This window comes from Rattus norvegicus, chromosome 17 (assembly GCF_021556685.1).
Source record: "Rattus norvegicus strain SHRSP/BbbUtx chromosome 17, alternate assembly SHRSP_T2T, whole genome shotgun sequence".
Taxonomy (NCBI): Eukaryota; Metazoa; Chordata; class Mammalia; order Rodentia; family Muridae; genus Rattus; species Rattus norvegicus.
This window is the reverse complement of record NC_141550.1, coordinates 83,299,885-83,327,489: the sequence shown is the minus strand read 5'-3', so window position 1 is coordinate 83,327,489 and position 27,605 is coordinate 83,299,885. Positions and strand designations below refer to the sequence as shown.

Here is a 27,605-nt window from a genome sequence, read left to right as displayed (position 1 = left end):
CACAATACCCTGGCTTCTACAGCACCGGAAATACAATGAGTCAGTACCATAGGCATTCTGCAGTTGTGGTTTTCGGGGGAGAAATAAACAGGTGTTTGAAGAATTCTGCATCTTCTGCCCTCTTGAGTTCCAAGGCTTAAGCAGCAGGAGGCACACCATAGGACAGTGAGGAGAAAGGTCACTAAAATAAGGAACAGCACATTACTTTGGCACATCCCGTGCCTTCTCACCTCACTGTGCTAGCCTCAGCAGCTCCTGATGTCCTCTCCCTTGTTGGGCTATCCTCTACCATGATGGACCCGCACTTCTTCACCTCCTGCACGTATACTTAACTTCCCTCCCCACACTCAGGGTGATTTGCATCTGGCTGTCCACCCAGAATGTCAGGGAGGACTGCAGTCACAACTCAAACCCAGGTTACCATAGCAACAGGATGCAAGCAAGGGTTCTCCATCTCCAGGCTTGATTCATTTCTTCCCTCCCTGTTCAGCCAGTGATGGTGGTTCTGTAAAGTGTTAAACGTGAGTCAGCCTCAGCTGTCTAGACTCATATGTCATTGCACAAAGCTACTTCTGGGTGGCTTCTTTAGTTAAGAAAAGAAAAGGAGTGTTCCCTTTATATCAGACCAAAAATTAGAAGAACACTTCAAATGAATTTCCTTGTCGCCTTGTAGTTTTCTCATTTGCCAGAAAGCTGTTAGTACCATGGCATACCAAACATGCACATTCATAGAGTTCAAGACGTTAAGTAATTTCTACAAGACTGTGTGCTAGGCAGAGTCCCTGTAGCCAGACTCTGACCAACTCTGCCCATCTTCTATGAATGCCCCATCAAGGAAATGACTTGGTCGCTTCCATCAATGCTTGACTTCAAAGAGCCCATCTAAGGGCTCCTGGACAGAGATCACTCATCAGCTTCATTGTATTGACTAGCGTTTCCCTTCATATATAGAGAGAGGAATCTTTGCTGGCCCCTGCAGGTTCTTCTCTAAGTGCTTTAACTTATTTCAGTCACGTTAAAAAAAAAAAAGAAAAAAAAAGCTTCAGACGTGAAACAGTTTTCCTTGGATTCCAAGCTTTCTATATAGCAGGATTTGATGAAAAATTCCCAGTTTAAACGGTATCATACCAGAAAGGCGTAATTTACCTTCCATGTCTTATATCCAATCTTCTGCAACTGAGAAAATGAAGTTTACTTCTAGACACTCTTCGAGAGAATAAGAAAAACAATACTGTTGATTGTGGTTAATGGTTCGGTGGTACGGTAGATGCCTACAGTGGCAAGATTCTGGGTTTGAGCTCCAGAATCAAAAAGAGAAGAAAATGAAAAGGAAAGTTAATGCATAAAGAATGAATTCCGTGCTAATCAGAAGTTGAAAGGTCTGCTTTGGTTTTAACATTCCCGTGCTAAAAAGATTTAGGAGAATGTCAATCTGTTCATCTATTCTCATGTGACAGACCAATTAATTACCATTTTTACTCATTATAGTCACAGAATTTCAAAGTCACAAAAGAGAGTCATTAAACAACTCAAAGTAGAAGCCCTTGAAGAACACATTTCTGTCCTTAACGGTTCTTGGGTTTAGTGAAGGGAGGACCTGCTGAGGCCCAGGTCAGAAAACATGTTGTACACAGCTCCACTCAGTAAGGCTGTGATTTCCAGGTTTGAAAGTATCCACAAAGCCAGAGGACCTTGTGGTTGGTTGGTTGGTTGGTTGGTTGGTTGGTTGGTTGGTTGGTTGGTTTTTAAAGACAGGGTCTTTCTACATAGCCATGGCTGTCCTGGAACTCAGGTCAACCAAGCTAACCTCAGACTCACAGAGATCCACCGACCTCTGCCTCCTGAGTACTGAAATTGAAGATCTATGCCACTGTGTCTGAATGCTAGGGCATTTTAATCTCCAAGGCCAGTGAGATGGTTCAGCAAATGCAGGCACCAGTGCTACAAAGCTGGTGACTTGTGTTTGATCCTTAGATACTGTGGTAGAGAGGAGAATTAATTCTTGAACACTGTCCTTTGATGTCTATTATGCACTCATACACACAGGACCCCATACAAACACCCTTCACACACATCTACATGTAACATTACAAATTAAAAACAAACAAAACCAAATCAACCAACCAAAACAAAACCCATCTTACTGGGCCAGTGCACACATGCTAAGCTAAGTTCAATATCCAGAACCCACTTAGTAGAAGGAGAAAATGGATTTCCGAGAGTTGTCCTCTGACTTCCACATGCTGTCTCACTTGCATCCCTACACATAAGTCATAATCAAACACACTAAGAACAACAGGCGAAATTTTAAGAGTCATTAATACCACAATAACCGGGTCCTCTCTGTCAGTTGCTGACATACTGTATGTGTCTTTAATTTCATATCACCTGCTTCTGTGGCCCTTAATATTGAGAGGGGCCTGTGAATCATTTCATACTGTAATTGACATCTGACGTTACTAATGTTTTCTGTGTTTGTAACCAGATTGTCAAACACGCAGGAAGTAACCAAGTAGCCGGGCGGTTTGGGAAGTGAATTCCCTTCCTGTGTGTCCGGAGAAGGGCTGGGATGAACTGTGTTCCTAAGAGACCAACTGGCATTATTGAACACAAACAGCCTTATGATACACAGTATCACATTTGAAATGTGTTTGATGGCTAACATGGCAAAGTGAGAATCGTTTCAAGTATTTTATTTTTAAAAAGACCTGCGGCGACACAAACCAGAACTCATATTCAGGGTGACAAAGCCTCATCTGTAGTTTCTTGTTTCCCTTAAATGAGTTCAGAACTTCTTGATGGTTCTGTGGAGTGGATCTCAGGCTTGGCGAAAGCAGAAGAAATCATAGTTTTAACAGACACAAACCAGGAAGCTTTCTGGTCAGGGCTATGAGTCACTGTTGGAATGTCCTGTGGTTAACATTCTGCCTTGAAAACAGAATCAAGAGCAGAAAGACACCACTGGTTTCCATGGTGACCAGTATTTGTATACTTTGCAAAGTGACTGTTACTTTTTGTGTGGTGTGTTTACTTGGGAATGGATTGTGGAGGTGATATTAGCCATCCGTGTGAAGACAAACTAACAAACAAAAATCCAATTTAATTAAATGTAAATGTTAGAAGGACTTAAAATTGAAGGAGCCGGGTGGGATGTACCCCCTCTTCCTAGTAGAAGTATCGATGTGCAGTAATTAGTTTATTAATTTATTTGACATTTCATTTATTTCAAATGTGCCCACTTGATGTTTATTGTAATGCGCCATTCCATTCTTCCCAAAGGATAAGAGCATTTAGCTTTCATTTATCAGTGTTTCCACACAGCCATCTTCTTGTCTAACTACCCCGCCCAATACCACTCACGATGTGCTATTTTAAGACCCCTGGTTTCTGGCATTTTGGGGCTCTCCGTGAGTGGAAAAGATCCCATTAGACGGAAGAAAACATACCGTCTATATCATTTAAAATGTCACAGCTCTTAGTTTTGGGGAGGAAAATAATGCACTATAATGTATTATAACACATAATGACCTTGTGCAGAATCAGACCATGGTCCCAGCTCGCAGCTACCCAGTGCTGACTACAATCTACCAGGTAGAGGGTGCTTTAAACACAAAGGGGTTTAAGTTTTGCAAGTTGAAGTAATTTTAGCTTTTGGTCACTAAACCACAACCCAAAGTTAGGATCTCTTGGGTTTAAAGACTGAGCTGAAAGACTTGCTTATTAATTCAGTATTTGGTGACAGTATATTTATTTTTGCATTTAGTTTCAAAGTAGACTGCGTGCAATAAAAATTATGAAAACCCTGAAACTGAGACAAACATTCTGTTAGACAGTGATTCAGGAGCATTCCTGGTACAGCCTGAGAGCACTCACAGCACATCCTGGGAGCACTCACAGCACAGCCTGGGAGCACTCACAGCACATCCTGGGAGCACTCACAGCCTGGGAGCACTCACAGCACAGCCTGGGAGCACTCAAACACAGCCTGGGAGCACTCACAGCACACCTTGGGAGCACTCAAACACAGCCTGGGAGCACTCACAACATACCCTGGGAGCATTCACAGCACAGCCTGGGGGCACTCATAGCCCACCCTGGGAGCACTCACAGCCCACCCTGGGAGCACTCACAGCACACCCTGGGAGCACTCACAACATACCCTGGGAGCACTCACAACACAGCCTGGGAGCACTCACAGCACAGCCTGGGGGCACTCACAGCACAGCCTGGGGGCACTCACAGCACAGCCTGGGGGTACTCACAACACAGCCTGAGGGCACTCACAGCACACCCTGGGAGCACTCACAACACACCCTGGGAGCACTCACAGCACAGCCTGGGGGCACTCACAACACAGCCTAGGAGCACTCACAACACACCTTGGGAGCACTCACAACACACCCTGGGAGCACTCACAGCACAGCCTGGGGGCACTCACAGCACAGCCTGGGGGCACTCACAACACACCCTGGGAGCACTCACAGCACACCCTGGGAGCATTCACAGCACAGCCTGGGGGTACTCACAACACAGCCTGAGGGCACTCACAGCATAAACTGGGGGCACTCACAACACACCCTGGGAGCACTCACAGCATAAACTGGGGGCACTCACAACACACCCTGGGAGCACTCACGGCACACCCTGGGAGCATTCACAGCACAGCCTGTGGGTACTCACAACACAGCCTGAGGGCACTCACAGCATAGATTGGCTTTATCTTGCCTCCACCTCCAGCTTAAGGTGATAGAGCCCAAGACTGGAGGAAAGAGCTTTGGTTCTTGTCTCTTCTGGTTTTCTTATTATGTTTGTTTTCTTCCTTCCTTCCCTCCTTCCTTCCTTCCTTCCTTCCTTCCTTCCTTCCTTTCCTCTTCTTTCATTCTCCTTTGCCTGGCTTCTGTCAACATGGTGTCATCAGACTTTGCCTTGCTTCAACAAGACACCATGTCCAAAAGCAACTCAACTACAGTTCCACATCATAGTCCTTCACTGAGGGAAGTCAAGACAGGAACCTAGAGGAAGGAACAGGAAGCAGGGGCCACAAAGGAATGCTGCTTATTGCCTTGCTTTTCATGGCTCTTTTAGCCTGCTTTCCAATAGTACCCAGGAGCACCAGCCTAGGTGTTGCACTGCCCACCATGAGCTGGCCCCTCCCACATCAGTCATTCATTAAGATAATGCCCCAAGGGCTCAACCAGAAGCCAGTCTGCCAAGGGCATTTTTAAACTGAGGCTCCACCTTCCCAAATGTCTCAAGGTTGTGTGAGATTAACATAAAGCCAGCAGTTGTATGCTAGAAACCTGACAAGAAATACATGCTTTTTAAGCAAGAGTATTTGCAAAACAGAAACAAGAAAGGTAAGGTAATGAACCTGGAAAACGAACTCTATCACAATCCCCTTACTTAAAAAATTATGGACTTAGTACCAAGCAGTAAACGGCATATTGGACTCTGCTTCTCATTTTAAACCTCTGCTGACCATCCCCACAGCCCTCTGGCAGGAAGAGCAACTGCTTGAGAATTTGATGGGGCAGGTCAACATTCAGAAACCTGGGATTTATTATAAGCTTGAACAAGGCGATACCTAGGGTCCCCACTCTACAGGATGACCACAAAGTGGTCCAAAAGTGATCATTTCCTTTACTGCAGGAAATGATTAGACGGATACTTGAAATTGTTTGATCCCAATTTTTATCTAACTATACAGAAGTAGTAGGGCAGATTAAGTTCTTAAAGTGTATGGGTTCGTGGCAGAAACCAATGTGTCCATTCACTGGTGCTCTATTGGAATCCTGCTGTCAGAGTGCTCTGCTCCTAACAGTGAGGAACAGGAAATCCAGGAGTGCCCTGTGCCCTTAGGAAACTTGCAGTCACAGGGGTAAGAGGATGCGGTGTGCATCACCAGGAAGGGCGGGGATGTGACAGACTGCCTAGTGACACAGTGAAAAGATGAGAGTCACTAGGCATGATGGCTCAACCCTGTAAGCCCAGCACATGAGAAGTTGAGGCAGGTCAATTGCTATAAGCCATGCTTGCTTGCATAGTAATTTTTAAGCCTGCCCAGGTGAGCAAAAAAAGCTGAGAGTGGTAGGATGATAGGGCTCTTGGAGAGCACAGAAGAAGGGAAAATCTACGCAGGGACAACATAGCCTGTAAAGAAGAACAATCAGAGGCCAGGCATAGTGGCCTTTAATCCTACAGTTGGAAGGCAGGAACATGTGTATCTCTGTGAGTTTAAGGCTAGCCTGGTCTACAGAGTGAGTTCCAGGTCAGCCAAGGCTATGTGGAAAGAATCTCAAACAAAACAATAACAACAACAAAAGAACCACAAGGAAAATCAATAGTCCAGGAAGTCCATGTGCATATTTTCTGATATTATCCATTTTGTTATTACAGGCAGCTCATTCTAAGGTAACTGGAATAAAGTGATATAGGTGGACTGCAGGGGGATTCAGAGGAAATCTGATGGTCTGCCACATGAGGAGGCCACAATCTGAGGCATTCCTTTTTTCCTAAGTGAAAAGAGAAAGGTCCTTTTCCTGAAAAACTAATGTATGCGCACAAACAAAAACCATGTGCAATGTTTTACTCGTGGAAATGTCTCTTTGATTTCAGCTCTATGATGGACCACAATGGATGGGACGCTACTGTGGAAATAACATGCCCCCACCAGGGGCTACAACAGGCTCCCAACTCCACGTACTGTTCCATACAGATGGGATCAATTCTGGGGAAAAAGGATTTAAGATGCAGTGGTTCACTCATGGTAAGCACCTCGTTGATCTCGCTTGCATTAATAATTGTTATGTGGCCAAGAATTCCTTCCTTACCAATTCCATCGTCAGAAACGGTGGCAGCAGCAAATAATGAAAGCAAAGTAGTAACCTAGAGCTAGGCTTCAGAGAACCTACTGAGAATTCCAGGAGATAAATTTTGCTGGCGTTCCGAGAAGCAATGAAGCTAAAGTAGAAGAGATTCGGGTCACTGCTTGAGCAGGCGGAGTGATAATCTGCCTTAGAGCAGACACATTACATGGTGGTGACGTGTGAGTGTCCAGGTACCACAGAAGAGAAAAAATAACCTAAGGCTCATCTTGATATTTGTCAGAGAAAGAATGATCAGGACAATATAAAGAATGGGAGTCAGAAAGGTCAAAGAGAAAAGCAAGGACCAGGGTGAGAAAAACAGTGAGAACAGATCATTTGAACTGGATGCAAGAATCCAGGGTTGTGGATTGTGTGCTAAACAGAGTAGGGACATACTGCAGACCACCTACAAACCAGTGGTTGAGGAGAAGGTGGAAATAATTACTTCCCTAAAACTTGTTATTAACGAGAGTCATGAGACTTCAAGATTCATCTGCTGCAGGTCAATCTACAGGATGATGCTCCCAGAGCAACGGTTTTTAAAATGTGGCCCTCAGGAATGGCAGTAGTGCAAGAACTTTTCAGAAATGGGAATTCTTAACCCCTACCCCACGTCTAAAGGAGTTCTCAACCAGACAGACATGGTGTTAGGACTCACGGTGAATGTCAGTAAATAGAGGAGAGGTAGTTACAGTGATATACCAGAGATCTAATAGATACCTAAAATGCAATCCTTCTGGTAAAATCAGTGGTAAAGGCTGGTGAGATGTCTCAGTTGGTAAAACATTTTCCTTACAGCTATAAGAGTAGTTAAATCACCGAACCCAAACCATGCCCAGTAATGTGCTCCTATAACGACCAACAGAACCATGGCGGTCACTGACCACCTAGGCTATCCTATTGGCAGAGTTCTAGATCAATGAGAGACTTTGCCTTAAACAAAAGGTGGAAAACCCCTCAGGACCAATACTCACCATTGTTCTTAGAAGTCTACCTACAGATGCACAGTGCATATATGCCCCTGGCATGAGCATACACATGTAAATGCACACAAAAATAGACACACAGAGAGTGGCAGTGGGATGTGTGTGTGTGTGTGTGTGTGTGTGTGTGTGTGTGTGTGTGTGTGTGTGAGTGTATGTGTCCGTCCATCCATAATTAAGTATGAGAGAAAGAGAGAGAGAGAGAGAGAGAGAGAGAGAGAGAGAGAGAGAGAGAAAACACATGAAGCAGAGGTACTTAAGCAAGCACGTGAGCATTTGAGACTTGAGATTTATTGACATTATACCCCTCCCATATAAATCTCAGAGAATTCCCAATTGTAGATCCCTTATTTATCAGAGTGAAAGCCTTTCTGCTTGTGATGGAATTATATACTAATGAACCTACTATAGGGTGAAAATATTTAGTCATGTCATGTGTCTAACTTGACCAATATCATTATTGGCCTAACCTACTTTCAACATGCTCAAAACACTTAGGTAACCTACAATTGGTAAACTGTATGAAGCCTATTTTATAAAGTAGCAAAAAGTATTTCATATGAAATTAAAATTTCAAAATATGTTTTTCCCTGATTGGTTATCACATTCAGTCATCTGAAGGTAGGAATTGTCTCTGTAAGAACATTAGATGCTCTTCTGATATTGGGCACTTCAGGTTAAGTACTTTTTTGTTAAAATCTGAATGTATACTTCTCCATTTTCAAGTATCGAGTGGCAATCCACAGGGCCACTGGTAACTTGAAACACAGACTATGATTCTCAAAAGTAGAATAAAGAGATTCTACTTTTAAAGAGATAAAGTGGTCAATCATGTAGAATTTCTGATGTTCCTCTTCATCATGTGAGTTTTAAACTTATATTGGTCGCTGTATTAATTGACTGGGTTGATTTATCTCCCCAGTATATTGTGTTTCCAGTGTCCTGCTGTTCAGCAGTATTGTGATTCTAAGTAATCTAGAGATGGTCTGGAAAGACATAAAACAAACAGGAAAAAATTGAAAAATGGCCCTGGAAATACTCTCTAGAACAGTCATTGTATTTAGTTTTGCAATGACTAGGATTCAAAGTCAGGGCCTCACACATGCTGGGCAAGTACTCTAATGATCAGTTGCATCCTCAGCCCTCGCTGGCAAGTCTTGTAAATATGGAGAAGTGAGGCACACCAATTGGAATCTCTAAGACTCTCTCTGTGGAACGATAAGGTTACTATTATCTGTAATTCAGTTTTGGGAGCAAGACAAAATGGCGTCGGACTTGGTGAAATAAAATGGTAGAAAGACAGAATTCCCAGAGCCCAGAGAATCCTGCTAAGGAGTTCAAATCACATAATGTGCTAAGTAAGTTTAAATGGCACTAGGATGGCAGGAAGGGTCCCTGAAGGAGACACTTTCTGCTTCAAAGATCTAAAGGGCCTATGCATGGAAGTGTCTTGGGCCAAAGGCCTTGGAATGTGGTCCTCAGTCAGGTACACATAGAAATTGTCTAGGAGTTTAAACACGGAGAACCCTGAGCAATGGAATTCTATTGGTTAGTGTTTGACCGTTGCCACTTTCAAGCCCTGCAGTCAGGTTGGAAGAATGAAGCGATGCTGGCAGTACTTTTGCTAGCTGATCTCTTTAGTTAAGAAGCTACTCACCCTCCCTGCCAGGCTGTTCTAGCCATTCTGGCTAGAGGTCACCCGTAAAGAGCTCGCTTGATGAGATGGTCATTAGTGCCTACACTCAACTTACTGTATCACTGGGTTCTTCTAGCCAATATGCCAAGCCCTCTGTTGAAAGCTCTAAGGTTTTGTTGAGCCAAGATTTTTCTTTCATTTCTTTTTGGAATATGTCTTCTTTCAAGAGAGTCAAAGACACCCTCTGTTCATTTTCTTTTCCTGTTTACTATTGCAAAAATTTTCCCCCATTTGCTGAAACTTTGCTAAGTTCTGAGACAGAGTTATTTTACTAATTAGGACAAAAGTTCAAAAAAAATTTAACTCTGTACTACCCACTGTACGTAAATGGTACTTGACAATAATCTTCCGGAAGGAGATCATGAGCAGTTTAAATCAATATAAAACAAATTGCTATGTACATTGTATGTTCTATATCTTACCTATGTAACTTGAGATGGCTTGAGAGGAGGAGGAGTTGACCTAGTAAGCATCGGGCAGAAGGTCTTCACTGGGAATGGTACCCTGATTAGTTATTAAAGGAAAACTAAAGTCTAAGCTGTCATTCTGTTTACTAAAGCTAGGGACACAGAGAGTCCTATGCTATGACTAGGGACACTGAAATGGTTTAATTCCTACATCCACTGCAGTAAAGGGAAGACATTAAGCATGCAAATGAATATGCACAATCAAATCTTATTAGGGATGAGGGAACACACAGAAAGAGATTGGGTAGGATTGGAACAGATGGGTGGGCAGGCAGGGAGGCGGGTGGGTGGGTGGTGCAGGCAACCTCTGAACTAAAACTTGAAAATTAAGCAAGTGCTATCTGGCCAAATAGGGGAAGGGAAAGGAAAGACCCCATGGTACAAGGAATCAGGGGGAACAAGAGAATCAAGATCAAAAGGTAAAGCTCTAGAGACTAGAAAGTCCAGCTGTGACTACTACAACTGGCCCCATAAGGCAAACTCAAATCATAGGGGCCACAGTGTCTTTCTCCATGCAAGTTCTTTATACTTCATAGAAACAGGTCTAGGGATCCCCTAGGACAGAGAAACACAATAAATTGTGGGTCTCAAAGTATAAGATGCGATTAAAAAAAAACGCACACTAAACATAGTCATGTGTCACTAAACAAACAGGTCATGTTTCAAGCAATGCATTGCTGTTAGCCTGTTTCGTCATTGAGAGCATGACAGAATTCTCACACACTTACTAAGATTGCTACAAGGTCACCCGGTCACCTGCTAGTCTCTGGGACTACCCACGTCCGTGCTGCCCATCCATGACTTAGCTTCATTCTGTAGCATGTGGCTCTCGGTCTTCATGTGCAAAACCGATACTCTTACCCATGTTTGTGTGTGCATGAACACATACAGTGCATCAGCAGATAGCATTTAAAGCTGAGTCTGTATTTTCCCCCCCTGGGTTTCCGCTCAGAATCCAATCACATGAAGCCCCTCTGTCTCCTTTCCACACATGCCATCAGAGCGCAGCCAACACTTGCTTGCAGAGCCCGGAGCTGACAGTGACGTCATATCCTGAGCTCTGTGGCTCAGGAGCCCTTACACACTTCATTCATTTTACTCAGAGATAAATAAACTCGTTTACCCAGCGTGCCTCTTGGTCAACAGCACAAATCTTCTCTCTACTTTGAGAAAATGGACCTACAAGTGAGCTTTCACTGTGGGTCCGTTTTGAAAGTGGCTCTGTAGATGCAAAATGAAGCCCACACTGCAGTGCCTTTATGCAGATCTTCAAAGAGAATCCCACCCTAGAAATAAAGAAATGGCCACAGTAGTCCTGCCTGGCTAATCGGTTCACAGGATTCAGCATTGACAGCATTGTTCAGAAGCTGAATTCTATCCTGGGAGCCTTGGTCTGGGCTGTTGAAGGGTATATAGAACTTCCCATAAGTTGTGTGAATAGAAGCCCCCTGCCAGCTGCACACACCCCTCCTCCCTTCCCCTGCAGCTCCCTCAGGCCTCCTCTCCCTTGGCAGTGGAATATCGCATACAAACAAGGTCAAGGAGCTTTGTGAGCCCAGAGTGACATTTGCAAAGGCAGCAGGGCCCTTTAGCTAGGGAACCAGCAGGGGAAGAGCTAAGTGGCAATGTGATCAGGAGGTGATGTCACCGTGGACTTCCACAAAGGAAAGTGTGGCCTTTTCTCTGGGGAGATAGATGACATCATCCTCCCAGATGGGGGCCACTGCATTCTATTTCCTTTTTAGTTGTTAATGAGATTTCTTCGACTCTAGAGCTCTTAGAAGTTGGCTTGGGAGAACATTTTAAAACATTTTTCAAGACCTTCTGTGAGTGACTGGGTCCAAAAGATAATGCCTCCCAGGCTAACTGGACATTCAGCCCACACCAAGGACTTCTCAAACATTCGCTTTCGGGATGCTGGCCAGGAGCCTCTACAGTGTCAGCCATGTTTTCTTTCAACCTTCATTCCTGATCTTTGGGACAGTCAGTAGTTTGTGGCTACTGTCAGTCTTTCTGGAGAATTCCTTTTAATTCGACACTTTTATTTGATTTTGGTCACTTAGAGTTGTAAGCTTCGGTTTCTGTGAACAAGTTTTCAATGCTGTCCATTTCTTAGTGAATCAGCTGGGTAGATGCAGAGGGACGGCTCACAGCATCCCTGTCTTAAAAGGAAAAATTCTTATTTAAAATATATTGATGACAGGCATCCTAGCGTAGCCCAGGCACATGCAGTGCACAGGAAATATTTAGAATAGCTCAGTATCAAATGCTATGAATAAAAATTAGAAGATGTCTTGAAAGGCTCTGTAGGGGGCTGGCTGATAATGAACAAGAGGTTGAAAACTGCTAAGCAGAGCACGTGGATAGAAATTAAGGTAGGGCTGGCTGTCCAACTGGTGAAAGACAAATGCAGAATGCTAATAATTTTTCCTGCCACCAGGGAAAGACTACAGAGTTTTCTCTCTGTTGCCAGGGATGGACCTCAAGGCTTTGTGTCTGCTGAGCAAGTGCTCCATAACTCTGCTACAGTACACCCCCAGTCCCCAGAGATGGAATTTTATTTTGAGCTCTAGGACTATGGTTGTATAAGGACATGTAGTGACTTGCACAGAGGTACATTTTGTAGTTGGAGCATTGGTGCTGGGGCTGTCTTTCATAGGCACACAGAAACAATGATCGGAAAACCCCTATGAAGAAATGGCTCAGAAGTTAAGTGCACTGGCCGCTCTTGCAGAGGACCTGGGTTTAGTTCCTAGCGCCCATTGGCATCTCACAACAGCCTATAACTACAGCTCCAGTTGATCCAGTGCTCTCTGGCCTCTGTAGATGTCAGGCCTACACACATACACATTCCTACAGGCAAATAAATTACTCATACACATAAATTCAAAATAAAACTATATATATGTACATCTGCACATACACACACACACACACACACACACACACACACACACATGCACATAGGTAAGATATACAGAAATGCACACAAAGAACAGAGACAGACCAAGAGTGACTAGTTGGTGATACAGACTGCCCTGTAACAGATTCTAATACATAAATGCCACATTTTCTTTCCCTGATACTTTTTTCAAAGTTACAGTGTGGAAATCACATCATTTAGGTTTTCATGTTTGAACATTATTTTGAAACCTTTTTTAATTATTTCATGATCACTCCTTTGTGTCTGTCTCGAGGCACGCTTCTTCATGGTGTTCGCAATGACAGTGATTTCATGAGTTGCGGTCGGCAAAGATCCAATAAATAAAACCGGCCCGTGCATCCGACACTCTCAGAGAGCCTTTCCTCTCGGTTGGTGATGGAATTACTTTCAGGGTGACACTTCCTGCTACGCTGTAACAAGTATAGCATCAGAGAGGAGAGAGTGCACAGCAGCCCCTCTGCCTCTAATGGGCCCTCACTTGTGATCAAGGTACCTCGCTCATGCACCAAACCTGTAGGCAAGTGATTGGAAAAGAAGAGAAAAGCAATGGAGTCCTGCCACTGTTTTGTGGTTACAGTGTGACATAAGTTCTGTTTGCTTTGGACAGAGATTTAAGGGAATACAAAGGAGAAGCCACTAGTTGTGGTCATACACAGAGGTCGTTGTTTAATGGCTCACTAAATCTCCCCTCAGATTTTCGCATACCGTACACAAAAAATGTGTGTTTCTATTTTGCCCACTTTTGATGTTTTGGACTTCTATCTTTGTGCTCCTTGAAAACATTTTTAGGGGTGGAGATTAGAAATGAATACTGCCTTAGTATAGAGCCATGTTCAGAGTTTTGATTATGGTTCTGTAGCTGACTTTTGATTTTTTGGCAAATTCTCTGTTGTAGCTTTGTTCAAAACGAGTTCTAAATGAATGAAGCTAATTTTTTTAAAAAAATCTGTTTACCCAGGCACACATCAGTGCCTGCTTGCATTTCTAGGTGTTTAGGGGTCTGAGCAAGAGGCCCACTTGAGCTCATGGGTTTGAGATCAGCCTGGGCAATGTAGAGTGATCTTGTCTCAAAAAGAAAGAAATCTGTTTGCCAATAATCCCACTATTGGGATAATTTTCTCAAAAACAGTTTTGCATCTCACTTTGCCTCAGGCTCAAGAGTTTCCTTGGCCAGCTCTGCGAGCAAATGCAGTGGAGCACATGTGTAGATCTCTCACAAGGCATGGAAAAGCAAGGTCTCTTTTTATTTGTATTTGTGTTTTGTACCCTTGACAATAACAGTAACTGCACATACACACAACCCACAAAGTTGGCCTGCATTTAGTGTTGGCTCTGAGTCTGTGGCCGGAGCCTTTAGGACCTTATAGCTCAATTCCCACGTTGCCACTGTTTGAAACCGTCTGAGGGCTATTTTCCCTACTGCTCTCTCAAACCGTTATAAAACAGGGGAAAAAAATAACCCTCAAACAATCATGACCTTCCAAAATCATATGTTGCACAATTTAAAATAGTCCTTGATTGGGGGCCAAAGGGAGAGTTTTCTCCAATCTTCTGTTTGTGTTCCGGTTCCCTAGCAACCGCATCCCTGATAGAAATTGCACATTCTTTCCAGGAGATTCCCCACTTTTTTAATGCAATATGAAAAGGAAAGCTATTTCTTTTCAATTTCAAAATGGTAACAAGCACAAAGGACCTGACTCTCCCGGGACAGACACTGATCTTTTCCTGTATCTCTGAACCAGTACATACCTCCAGATTAGTTTTATTTGACTGCTGCTGTGAGCTCAGAGAACACGCGGTCTTCCTCTCACCAGTTAGAGTCTCTGGTGCAGGACAGACGACGCTATTGAAGTCAGTAGAATTTTATATTGTGCATGTATGTAGTGAGAGATACAAAATCATTATATGCTTTTCCCTTTCTTTATATAAGCTAAACGATATAAAGTTAATCACCTAAGGATAACTTCTAGCTCTGTCTTTAGGAATTTTTTAAGCATTTTATTTACTTAGAGTGCTCACTTATTTATGTGCATAGTGTGTAAATGTGCATGCCACATATGCATGTGGAGGTCAGAGGTCAAATTAGACCAATCATCTCTCTTCATCCATCACGTCAACTGTCAGCAAACCTTTAACTGTCCGGTCACCTCTCTGCCAGTAAATCTGTCTCGGGTTATTAATTCTGACAAAGCAAATTACACTGGCCTGTGAAAATTGAATTAAAATATATTGAATTAATATATTGAATTAAAATATTAAAATATTTAGTGCGCTGACCTTACTGGCATTTAGCTTATTGTCCCTCTTGGGTTGTTATTTTAAAAACAATAACTTCAGTGTCCTCGGTACTTTAAAATATTATCTCCTATCTCATTCTAAGACTTCTGGGAGGGAAGTAACATTGTCTCATAATGGAGATAAAAATGACTGAGAAAGGCACCTTCAAGACATTAAGTAACTAACTCAGACTCAGAAGTCCAGAGACGGTGGGATCAGCACAAAGAAACCTTTGGTGTCAGACACCAAAGTCTGTGCTTTAAGTAGTGGCCTGCTGCCTGAAATCAGCAAGTTCCCCCACAAGTTCCCTTGTGAAGAGGTGATATCACCCTGTGGTCCGAAGACGTCCAAAGCTTGCAGTAACTAATTTTATGAATGAATTTCATAACACTAAACGTTTAAAAGAAATCTAGAGAATCTTTCCCAGGGAAGTCATGTTCCTGTCTCAAGGGTTCCTCAGAAGTTTACACCATTCATTCTTTCTCTCTTCAGTTCAAGCAGCAAGAAACTGGGGAGTCCTGCCATGAGGTGTGAGCACATTGTCAGACAGAGGACTAGCTCAAAATAGCTCATGCCTGTCCACCTTTCTGCATAATGTCCGCCTTCCTTCCCATGCATTGAGCATACTCGTGCTTGCTAAGCATGTGCCCTCCCACTGAGCTATGCTACAGTCCTGCCCTCGGTCATTTACATAATGTTCTTTTGGAGCCACCGAACACGGTTGATGGAATTAATTCATCTGGGAGAAGACACAGGATTAGCTAGTCCGTAACCCAGGGTCAGTTCTGAAAAGTAGTTTACAAGGATGAGTCAGGTTACAATGAGAGGGACGGGCTAGCTGCCTTCAGAAGAGATTGGATGGCTTGGCATAGACCATGAGAGTGGGGTGGAATGTGTGAGGACTTGGCTGATATAGACGTTCTGCTTCAATTTAGAGAGAAATCCTGGCTGGCTGACTTGCTGACTACAGCCCTGGATATAATACTAAAAGAAAAAAAAATCTTGGACTCCTCTGTCCCTGTAACCACAATCTTGGCCGCCATCTTTACACGGCCTCCCCACTTCTGTGTGCCTGTCTCTAAGTTTTCCCTCTTAGAGAACAGTCTAGAACTTCATTCCAACTGGAAGGCAGCAGCCTCTCCTTGACTCTCCTTGACTTGATTCCCTCTGTGGTTATATCAACACCATCAGCTTGGTGCTGCTCGCTTTGTACATTCTTGGGTGTGGAGCAAACCTCCCTGTGGAGAAAAGCTTGGGAATTGAGAGCAAAGTACACAGAAGAGTTAGAGGGGAAAGGTCGAGGCGGAGCCTAGGAGGTTCCCTGAGCTGCTCTGTGGAAAAAGTTGTCTAAAATAATGACCTTGAGGAACTGAAGGTTTGAAAACTTTAGAAGGGAAACATGAAGGTTGGGCTTGCAGATGCCTGAGGGCGTGATCCTGTTTTCTTTGCTTGTTCATAGCACTTTATGAGGTGTCTGCTAGTAGTCTTAGGTACAACTTATTTGGAAAGATATTTGTCCCATTTCATTCATGTCATTTCCCTTGAAGGTATTTTATACTACACGTTGATTTGAAATCTTAAATAATTTCAAAACTCTTTGAGAGGCAGAGAGAAAATAGATGATAGATAGAATGGCTATAATTAATAGGTTGATTTATCCTAGAGAACTGTAAGCAACAAATTTCTACTGGGAAAACATTCTGAATCTGACTAGAAATTCAAAATAGAAAGAATAGATTGGAAGGAACTGGGTACAGGTCATGTCAACAAAAAGGTGATGAGACCAGCTCTGGGCTAAAATGAAAGCTGTTTATCCTTTATGTATATATAGGAAATTAAATTTTATATAAAGTATGACCATCCTGATTTATCTCTTTTATTGGTGTTCTCAGGTAAAGAACTTCAATATTCTATTCCAAGTCATCTCAGATAGAGGCTGTGGCTGCCTTAATCTTACATACCCATATGATAGCTTGTATAGCCATCCCTGTAATTTTATAGCTATAGATATCATTGATTTTGCACTTCTGATATTTTTTTGATCAAGTCACATACCTCATGATAAGGGTTTGTTTGTTTTGAATTTTGACCTATCCAATTAGAAACAATTAACTTCACAAATGTGGCTATATCGAAATCAATTACAATTTACTATGACATAGTGTGGAGTGGAAGTGAAGTCCCCATGGAAAATGAAACTGTCTAACCCTTCCCGACTTCTTAAATCTTAAAAAAGAAAGTCACTCTTTTAACACCTCATTTCCCTGTAGTACCAGACCCAAGGTCTGTTGCTGGTTTTCTCAATGGTAGATCCTTTTGATTTCTAACCTCATTCTTGTCTCACCACCATCCAATGTTCAAGATGATGGCTAGTCCAAGATGCAGGGAGCACTTACATATCACCCTCCTTCCCGTGTGGTACCAGAGCTGCTGCCACTTCATGCCTGCTTGGGAGTTTGGCTGCCTCAGTTATGAGCAAAAGAATGAGCTGTATTGGCATCATAAGGCCATTATAATAACATATCCAGAACAGGTGGCTTAAGACAACGGGAATGTATTACTTTATTCTTGAAGGCACAGATCTAAAGTCAAGACCATCACATCAAACGGTGCTCTGGGGAAGAATCTTCCTGCTTTTCCCAACTTCTGTTGTCTACAGGAAATTCTTAAGGTTTGCGGCTTATAGCAGCTACAACCTCAACTTCCGCCTCTAACTTTACGCAGGTGCCTTCCCTCGGTGCCCGGTTCTCTCTTCACATGAGAGATGTCAGTGCTACCCTAACTCAGTAACCGATCCTTGACTTGTTAACATTGCAGAGACCAACCTGACACATTTCCAGGTTCCTGGCAGACATGAAATTAGGAAATGACTCTACTAATTCCAGAATGTTCTGCTGTGTGATTTTAAACAACTCTTCTTCACTCTGGCTCTGTCTGGTGTTCTCGTTTCTGTCTTCTTGTTTCCTCCTTTTTAATTTGGACAATGTGACATTTATTGTCTTTGAAGACAAGGCAAAGACAAACTCTCCCAAATTTGTCAGGACGGACTTGAATTTTAGAATTTGCAGATTTTCTAGGGAATATTTGTAGGCTAGCATTTTTTCTGTGAGAACAAGGACACGAGCTACAATGATTATGGAATGAAGTAAAGCATGAAAGCCAGGAGATAGTTTAGCTTGCCACAGTTTGGAGCTTCCCTCAAATCCCAGCTTTTTAGTCCTCGTTCCCATCAAACCTACCCTGCCAAGAGTGGACCTCCACTCTGAGATCTTCCCCAGCCCTCTCCAGTTCTTCCTTCTCTTCCTCTCTGGCTGTTGCTAAACTTGTTTACTTCTAAGGATAACTTAAAGTTCTGTTCATAAAAGGGCTCTCCTAATACCGTTTCTATTCTATCTGGCACAAGCCACGAGTTTTAAAATTCCTACAGAAAATAAAATAAGGCTCTTTTGTGTATCCTCTACCTTCAGGCTTTTGTGCTTGTGTGTTTTGGATGGAAACAAGTTTCAACAACACAAACCAGAGATGAAATAGCCAACTATAGGCAGAGGCACTAAGAAGCCTTTTTATGTGATAGAAGAAAATTGGCCTGACCAATGAGCTCATTTCAAGGTATTACAGAACAAAGGGTGTGTGCTTTTAGATCGTAGGAAAACTATTATAATACAAATCAATATTCAGTTGAATATGTGAGCCTTCTCTTTTTGTGGTATTTAACATTTGTTTTTATTGTAGTTACTGAGTTTGCTATATGTTGCCTCTTGGGCTTTAAACAATGAACTTCTGATCTCTCAGGCATGACCCTGGAAGCAGAGAACAGGATGTGAGGGAACCCTGGAAGTTGGCTTCATAGTTCCTTTGCTCCAGCATTAGTGGACTTTAGTCTTATTTATTCCATACAGACAGCTCTCCTGTCATATTGACTTTCAGATTATAGTATTAGGAAAACAGAAAAAAGTGACACTTTGAGTGACCATGGGGCCCAGGAGGATGAACTGAAATGTCTTGCCCCTGACCATAATTGTCTTAAAGACAGAACACACAGAAGACCCTTACTGTTTTGTTTTTTTTTTGTTTTGTTTTGTTTTGTTTTGTGCTGCGATTTAAAACTTTGTAGCTTGTTTTAGACAAAATAAAAACAGCACTGGGTGAGTTCTTTCATGAAAAAAATTTAAATTATCAAAATAAACAGACTTAGCAACGGCCTTCAACTCTTTCTTGTTCAGAGCTTGGTAGAGCGGTGTGCTTCCTGCTGATAAAGTAAACACTTCCTTCCAGCTGGTGACTAGGATATGGAGGGAAATAAAATCAAATAGATTATCAGTCACTGGGGAAGGTGGTTCTATAAAGATCAACTGTTTAAAACCGGGAAAACATGCGAGTCGCTTCAAAGCTCTATTGTGGTCCGGTTTGGCTGCATACTAGGCACTAACAGACTAGACAGTGTCAGATTTGCCTGGAAGTCGATGAAAAGATTTTGCTCTGCTTCCTCTATCCAGGTTGCTGTGGTGACTCTTTGTTTAGTGAGTGGACAGAGCAGCCATGAGGGTAGTGTACAATGCACACATCACAGCACCAAAGCACTGTTAGGTAGGCACGGCCCATGGGCTTACAGGAGACAGCACAGAACTAGAAATGAAGAGGGCCTGGGAGGTGTCTGAATAACCACGGATTTTCTCTAGAGGAATTTACTGAGAGACTGGGACTCACAGGTCATCTCTAAAGTGAGCCCCGTACCAGTCACACCTACTTCATACCATTCGGAATTTGAAACTTATTAAAATCATTTTGAAAACTAAACTTTCATATACGTATAACTGTTTTTGAAAGCTTACAATGTAATGAATAAATAATTTTGTGTCTTATTTTTTCTATTGCTAGCTAATTTTTAGCCAATAACTCTACTTGTAGCTCCAAGGTCTTTTTATATAGTATATTCTTTTCCTCTTTTAGTTTTTTTTTTTATTGGATTTTTAAATTTACATTTCAAATGTTATTCCCTTTCCCGGTTTCCTGTCCACAAGCCGCCTATCCCATCCCCCTCCCCTTCTTCTCTAAGGGTGTTCCCCTCCCCATCCACCTCCCTTCCCACCCCCAACCCCGCATTCCTTTATACTGGGCATCCAACCTTGGCAGGACCAAGGGCTTCTCCTTCCTTTGGTGCCCAACAAGGCCATCCTCTGCTACAAATGCAGCTGGAGCCTCAATTCTGCAATAGTGTGTGTGTGTGTGTGTGTGTGTGTGTGTGTGTGTGTGTGTGTGTCTTTGAAGAGAAATTCTAACGTTATTGGCAGTTTTACTATGTCAGGAAAACACATGATTATGAAAAAAAGGAGACTGCTGAAGCTTGAAAACTCTGTCAAATTCTTTTCTTTCATCATGTTCTCACCACTTCTGTAGTTTACCATATTAGCAACCATTACATTTGACTTCAAAGTTCATATTACATACAAATTAAAAATATACAATTTAGTAGTTTTTATAGTTGAAACCATAAATGTGTAGAATATAAAGTCAGTTCTGATAATAAGTATGTTAAAGATGTAACTACATCTTTGTTATTCTTGATTTTAAAAAAAGTAAAATGGTTTTCCAGTTTCCTTCCTTCCTTTGTTCATTCATTCATCCACTTATAAATGAGTTATTACTAAGTATATGCCTTAGGATTAGCATTGCTACAGAAACCTCGCACATTTAATTTATCTTAAATAAAAACAAATTTATGAGCATACATTTTTAGGGTTATACACCATACACCATTAAACTATTATTGCATTTTCTTTCATTTGCAAAGATTATTTTTAATAAACTCTTATTTTAAAAACCGAGTTGCTTTTTATACTTTATTGGTTAACTTTCAAGCACTGGAGCCTGGAACCTGATATTATCACTCCAGGGTGCACTGACAGGTTGGGGTGTTAGCACCCTGTCATGTGCAAAGGAATTTACAAGGAAACCTAAAACCGTCGGGAAACGAGGTGGGAAGAGGTGATGCAGAGCCTTAGAGGAGTCAACTGTGATTTTAAATAACGGATTCGATTGGCTGACAGACTGAGCCTAAAGATGCAGAGGCGTGGTCTATCCAAGCTGCTTCTCTCCTTCTCTCATTGGGTTATCAAGCACTTAGCATGTAAGCAGGATGGCTGCACTTACTTGTACCTCAGGGAAAAGCTCCGTGTTGTAACATAACACGGGCTCCGTCCGGTGTTGCCCAAGCTCAGGAAGTAACAGTTTCTAGTGTAAGTAGACTGTGAGTGGTGCCCCCTAGAGCTCAGCAGAGGTACTGAAGAATTGTAACAGCTATGCTGCTTTTGGCTTCAGGAATATTTTCACTGTGGTTCTGCAGTTGGAAAAATACGCCCTAATCTTTGTTGGCACTTACTGTTTATACCATTCTTCACAGGCTATAAATATTATCAATATGTTTGTATGATTTTTCAACACAGGACACACCCTTTCCCCCATCCCTGAAATAAAAGGAGAAACACTGTAACACATGGGAAAAGTTTTGCCTTGAGCAACAGATTTAAAGTCTGGGAACACAAGTTTCAGGACAAAGTAGGAGAAATGCAGGTGGAGAAGGTGGTAGCACTCAGAACTTTGAACCAGAATCAAGGGCTTGGAGTCTCCCTTTCTCTTTCCCCCTCCCCCTTTCCCTCCTCTCCCCCTCCCCCTTCTCTTTTCCTCTCTCTCCCTCTCCCTCCCACCTCTCTCCCTCCCACCTCTCTCTCTCCTTCCCTCTCCCCTCTCCCCGTCCCTCCCCCTTTCTCCTTCCCCTTCTCTTGCCCTCCCCCCTTGTCTCCCTGCCTACCCTCCCTCTCCCCTCCCCTGCCTCCCCAAGGCAATCACAAGTATTACAGTCTGGTCTCAACCTTGCTACCTAACCAAGGATGATCATCTGTCTCTTACTGATCCCTGATCCTCTCAGACCTGCATCGCCATGCCTGGCTAGACTCAGGTTCTTTATAGGTTGGACATGCTCCCATTGTCTCCTATTAGGACCCCCACTCCCAGAATCTACTGTGTGCCTCTTAGGTCTAGATGTGGTAGGAATAAGAACTCAGCATTTTTATAGAAACGATTCAATAAATCTTTGTCTAAAGTGAATAAATTTAATAACAATGCCCCCCTCTTGCCCTCTTGCTTTATCCCACACCCTTCTTGCTGTGTTAGGATGGCCGCATTGAACTCTTGTCTAACTGCTCTCCTATAGGAGTCAAGGCTTGTTCTTTGCCACCTTTGGGGAGATGAAGGTTTGAATACGTTCTGGCCGCTGTTCCCACTTTGTGCTGAGAGATTTTTTCTTTTTTTTTTTGCTCGACAGGCTGTGGTGGAGAGATGTCTGGAACCGCAGGCTCCTTCAGCAGCCCTGGGTACCCCAACAGCTATCCTCACAACAAAGAGTGTATCTGGAACATTCGCGTGGCCCCAGGGAGTAGCATTCAGCTCACCATCCATGACTTTGATGTGGAATATCATACAAGCTGCAACTATGACTCCCTGGAGGTAGGAAGTACACTCGGTCTTCAGCGTATCACGAAGTCTTGGGCAGAACTGGAGAGGTGCCCACATGCTTTCCTGTCGCTAGTCCCATTCGATTCATAGGCATTCTAGCAAGCATCCCCTCTTAACGGACAATGCTAGCACACATAAGGGATTCATACGCCAGCTTGGCTTCTCTCCTAGTCGCGCCTGGGGCCTTGGCTCGATGAGGCTCACTAGGAAGTAAGTCTCACTAGCAGCGGTTAGGAGGCAAAGTGAACAAAGAACAAGGAAGGAGACCCAGTGGGCAGGCTTGGTGTGGTCTCTTTTAAGGATGGATTGGAGGCTGATTCATTGGTCCCCTATCTCTGGTCCCCATTGATAAAACAATAGCCTGCCCTTCTACTTCCGGCCCGAGGAATCTCCCTCAGAGAAAGCATTCTTCCTTTGGGAGTCGGTGGGAAGGTGGGCCCCAGCATGCTGACTGTGAGTCTCAGGGTCAGTGTCCTCCTTTACAGCTGCAGCTGCTGCCTGGGGTGGGTCAGGATGCTACAGTAGCAGCTGCTGCAGGGGCTGGTTTTGATTTTTTGTTTTGTTTTGTTGTTTGCTTTTTGTTGTTACTTAGTGTGGCCTTCCTTTTCTTTTTTTTTTTTTTTCTTTCCGGAGCTGGGGACCGAACCCAGGGCCTCGAGCTCGCTAGGCAAGCGCTCTACCGCTGAGCTAAATCCCCAACCCGCCTTCCTTTTCAAAAGCTTTCCAGTGCTACTTCAAGAGTTTATCTCACAAAATTAAGGCATCCTTTTCGAACGTTGGGCCTTAGAGTTTATTATTCTTGACTTGGACCTATCAGCAAAACTGAATGGTGTCTAAGCACATGCAAATTCCCGGTCTTGTCAGTGCTGGGGACTACTATTTCATATAGTTCTACAGCTAATAACACATAGATCCCATGGGGTTGGGTATTTGGTTTGTTCTATTTTCTCCTGTGTTCACAGTGCCAAGCATGTGACATAGAGTAAGCACCTGGTGCTTGTGGGTGACTGACTCATGGTAATAAGGCACACGTGGTCCATGACAAATGTATGCAGCCACATTCTCACTTGGACGTGAATAGCCCCATGAAGTAAGGGGAGGGTGCTGTCCACTTATAATGATTGTCAAAATCAAGTCACACATTCATGGCCTTTTCTATGACTACTGGGATGGTGGCTGTTATGGGCTCAGATGGCACTGCCCAAAGTTTCCGGTTTCATGGATCCCAGGGCAAAGAAGTGGACCATATAAGTAGACACAGAGAATTATTAAGAAAAGTAAATGAGTGTGGGCTAGTGAGCTAGGGGAAAAGCAAGCCTTTAAAGTGCTGGGCCCAGGACTTATCGCCTCTGTAGATCATGGGCACAGCCCAATGCTCTCCCACACTGAGACACCTGGGTTTGTCTTAGGCATACCCCTTTCTCTACAGCTAGGAAGGGAAGCATTTCAAGGCTTTCCCTGCCAGCTGACACCTTCCTCATGCTACTCTCCATAGAGTCTTCTCGGGCAAGCACTCTCCTCCATAAACGGAAGGCCTATGGAATGAACCCAGTTGCCTCTCATTGCTCTGCCCGGATAAAATGAGAGAGGGTCAAAGAGAGTAGAGAGTACTTTACAGAAAACTTTAACCCTTACAAATCATGTGGTATGAAGAAGCAGGTTCTCGGGCTGTCCCCCTGACGGTGGGTACAGTCACTAGGAATTACATTCAGCACCCCAGTTCCCTCTGCAAGGAGTCAGTGGTGAGAGGAAAGGAGTCAGGGCCGAATCTGGAGGTCTCGAGTCAAATCCACTGCCCTTTCAGCAGCGGTCCCGCCACTATGTGATGCTTACATCTTATAGGAGGAGTGGTGTTTAAGACAGAACAAGTACCTCCCAAAAGTCACCCTCAGAGTTTGAAGAAAGACCACCAACACTAACCCATGGGAGGCTGAAATTTTTCTTCTACCAGCAAGGACACTAGTTGGTTGCATAAAACCTGTGACACTTACAGAAGGCTGGCCTCCGATTCTCTGCTAGGAACACACCCTGTTCCAGGTCCAAGCGCTTCATTTTCATACTCCAAGTACATGTGATTGGTGCCCGCTTGGCAAGGCATAAGTGGAGCCATTGTGCTTTGGGCCTTGTCACACCCATTACATGAAAAGGCAGAGACAGGCTATTCTGTATACGCAGCCTTGGGAGCATAGGGCAGCAGAGACTCCAGGCAGCAACTGTCAGGGGTAGATGGTTCTGTGCCAGCCCAAAGATGTCTGTGAGAAGAGGTGGCAGCCCGCTTGAGTTTACATTGATTTGGACAAGGTGCTAGTTCTGTGGGCTCCTAAGTTCTCTTAAGGACAGAGTTTTAAGGAATATGTCAAGACCCCTAAGGCTGTGAAGAGTAACTCCTTGGCCTTTCATTCAGAAATCTTTTTCATATCCCTGCCAGTGCTCAGCTTGGACGGAACGTTCTGTAGTGAGTTAATGTTAAAATGGGCATGAGGACATTGGTGTTGTTTTGTTTTGATTTGATTTTTTGCTGTTTTATTTCTTTCCTTAGTCTCACAATATATTGACAGTCAGTTTCCAAGTCTGCTACCCAGATGGGTGTATGATCCAGAAACAAAGTTAACTTTCTCAACTTGCACATATCGCCGCGCCCCACCCCCCTTTTTTAATCCTGCTAAGCAAAGCCAAATAAAACTTTCCATCTCTAGACATTGGATATTTTGGGGTCCACTAAGTCTTACCAGGACCCATTTCTTCCCCTGGAGTCACTGTCCAGAAAGCAGCCGGTCACACAAAGCAACTGTCATACAGCTACTCACGACCCTGGAATGCTGACTTGATCTTCCAAATAAATGGAGCTAACAGAGCAGAAAGCATTGTTCAGAACAGATTAACACTGCAGGCTTTGAAATACTCTCTATCCTGGGCATTGGCTAAAAACACACTTTAATTTCTGATTTGCACACCATTTCTTCCTCCCCACAGGGTTTAGTCACACGCTGGAGTGGAATGAATCACACCCTGAAATTCTTTCCGTCCTTCCCCACTTGTGACCATGTGCTAACTGACCGTTTTATTTATGAACACCGAAAAAAACATCGACATTCTGTTGCTTCGGTTATGGAACACTGGGGACTGAACAGTCCCCACCGAACTTCGGTCCCCCTGGTGTCTCTGCTGCCCTATGTTCCCAAGCTGCTTTTGTTTTCAGTCTCCAAGAGAGTTCTGTGCAGAGCCTGGATCAGCACCCAGGGGAGGAAATCTCCTCCCTGGCACAATAAAACAAGACAATTGCTTGGTGTGGGCAGTTAGCACAGCCAGGGCCTCTCAGCAGTGGTCATTTGTGAGTTCAGTCCGGCACCAGGGGAAGCAAAGAATGTCAGAAGTGGCGGTGTTTATTCTTTTGCGGGCTTCTAGGCCTAGCCAACTCAGCCATTATTTTACGATCTCAAGGGGATAGATGAACGAGGAAAAACAAAGATTATTTTGCCGACTTCTAGGTTTCTTTGTCAGCGCCTAGGGCCAGCTCTGTGTTTTCTGGAAATATGGGCTGGTGGCAGCCAGCACCCCCCTGATTAGGAGCACAGGCTGCTGGCTGCAAGTGCTAGAGACTGAAACCTGGACAGGAAGGAAAGACAGACATGGGGAAGGGGCTCTTGATAAGAGGAGCTTCCATTCACATGTGTATATGTAGAATGGGCCAAAGGAGGCCCTTCCTGAAGCCCTGTTTTTATGGCCCTTTTGGGGCCTCACAAACAGTAAACATCAACTCCTCCTAATGAAAATAATAAGCCCAGAGCATTTGCTGGCTTCAATCCTTTGCAATTACTGGCCTTGCGCTCAGCCCTCTGGGAAAGAGCAGTTTCTTCTTACTTTAATTCCTGCTTTGCTGGGGGGAAGGGAGGGTGGATTAAACAGACAAAGAAATCATTATAGATTCAAGCCATGCACTCCTCCTCCATAGGAGGGTTCTTGTTCTCACTGTCTCCCCCAGGGAACTCTCCAGTGAGTTTCCCCGTCAGTCAGCTGAGGGCTTGAGAGTGAGTAAGGAAGGGAGGGAATTCGGGTGGAGCAGGAGGAAAGAGGCCCATTGAGCAGTGAAGGGTTGCTGCCCTGTTGAGCTGCCTTCCTGCCTGGCTTTGGCCCTGGGTGCTGCGAAGGCCTCAGACACAAACGTACATGAAAACTGTCATCCAAAGTGGTCTGTCTTCTACAAAGCAACTCTGATGAGACCTTGGAGATGGGAGTAGAGGTGTCAGTGTTTTTTCTTTAAGCTTTATCCTCCCTTCACCCCTACTTCCAGGCACACGTAAGAAAAGTGTCCAGCGTGTGAGTTCTGCGGGAATAGTGCTGAGGAAAGGAAAACCTTTTTCTCTAGAATGTACCATCGAGTTGAGGGATCCCAGTCAGTCATACACTTGGGCAAATTTGGAGACACCTGTGAGTTTCCACATGGGAGCTAGGAGATCCTGGCCATACTCTTCAGTGCTGACATTGGAGAATGCATGCTACTCCCGAGATGCCCAGAATACACTTTTGCAGGCTGTATTTTGACTTCCTCTGAAGAAACAAACCTGCTATGCTTGACTTTTACATCTTGTAAAATATCCAATTTTCAGGATAGATGAGATTTCCTAAAAGTGTAACTGGAGAATCTACAGCCTTCAGTGAACTCAACATTCAATAGCAAAGCCAGCTCTCACCTGAGACTTCCAAGATTTAGAAAATCAATCTTTATACTGTATTATATGCAATGTCTCTCCAGAGAAAGCAAGAATCCCCAGACCAATGAAAAAGAAGAAAGCAAAAGATAGGGAACGTTCTAGAGCAATCTGGGTGTTTTCCGTCTGATGAAGCACATAGGTATTTTGT

General features: G+C 43.6%; 1 protein-coding gene across 1 annotated transcript in view; it reads left to right on the top strand.

Moving 5' to 3' along the window:
- Positions 1-27,605, top strand: part of Cubn (cubilin) — a 208,006-nt gene that overhangs the window by 73,149 nt on the left and 107,252 nt on the right. The window contains 2 exon segments of the mRNA NM_053332.4: positions 6,616-6,766; positions 22,555-22,736. Of these exon segments, the coding sequence (NP_445784.3) occupies positions 6,616-6,766; positions 22,555-22,736 (333 nt within the window).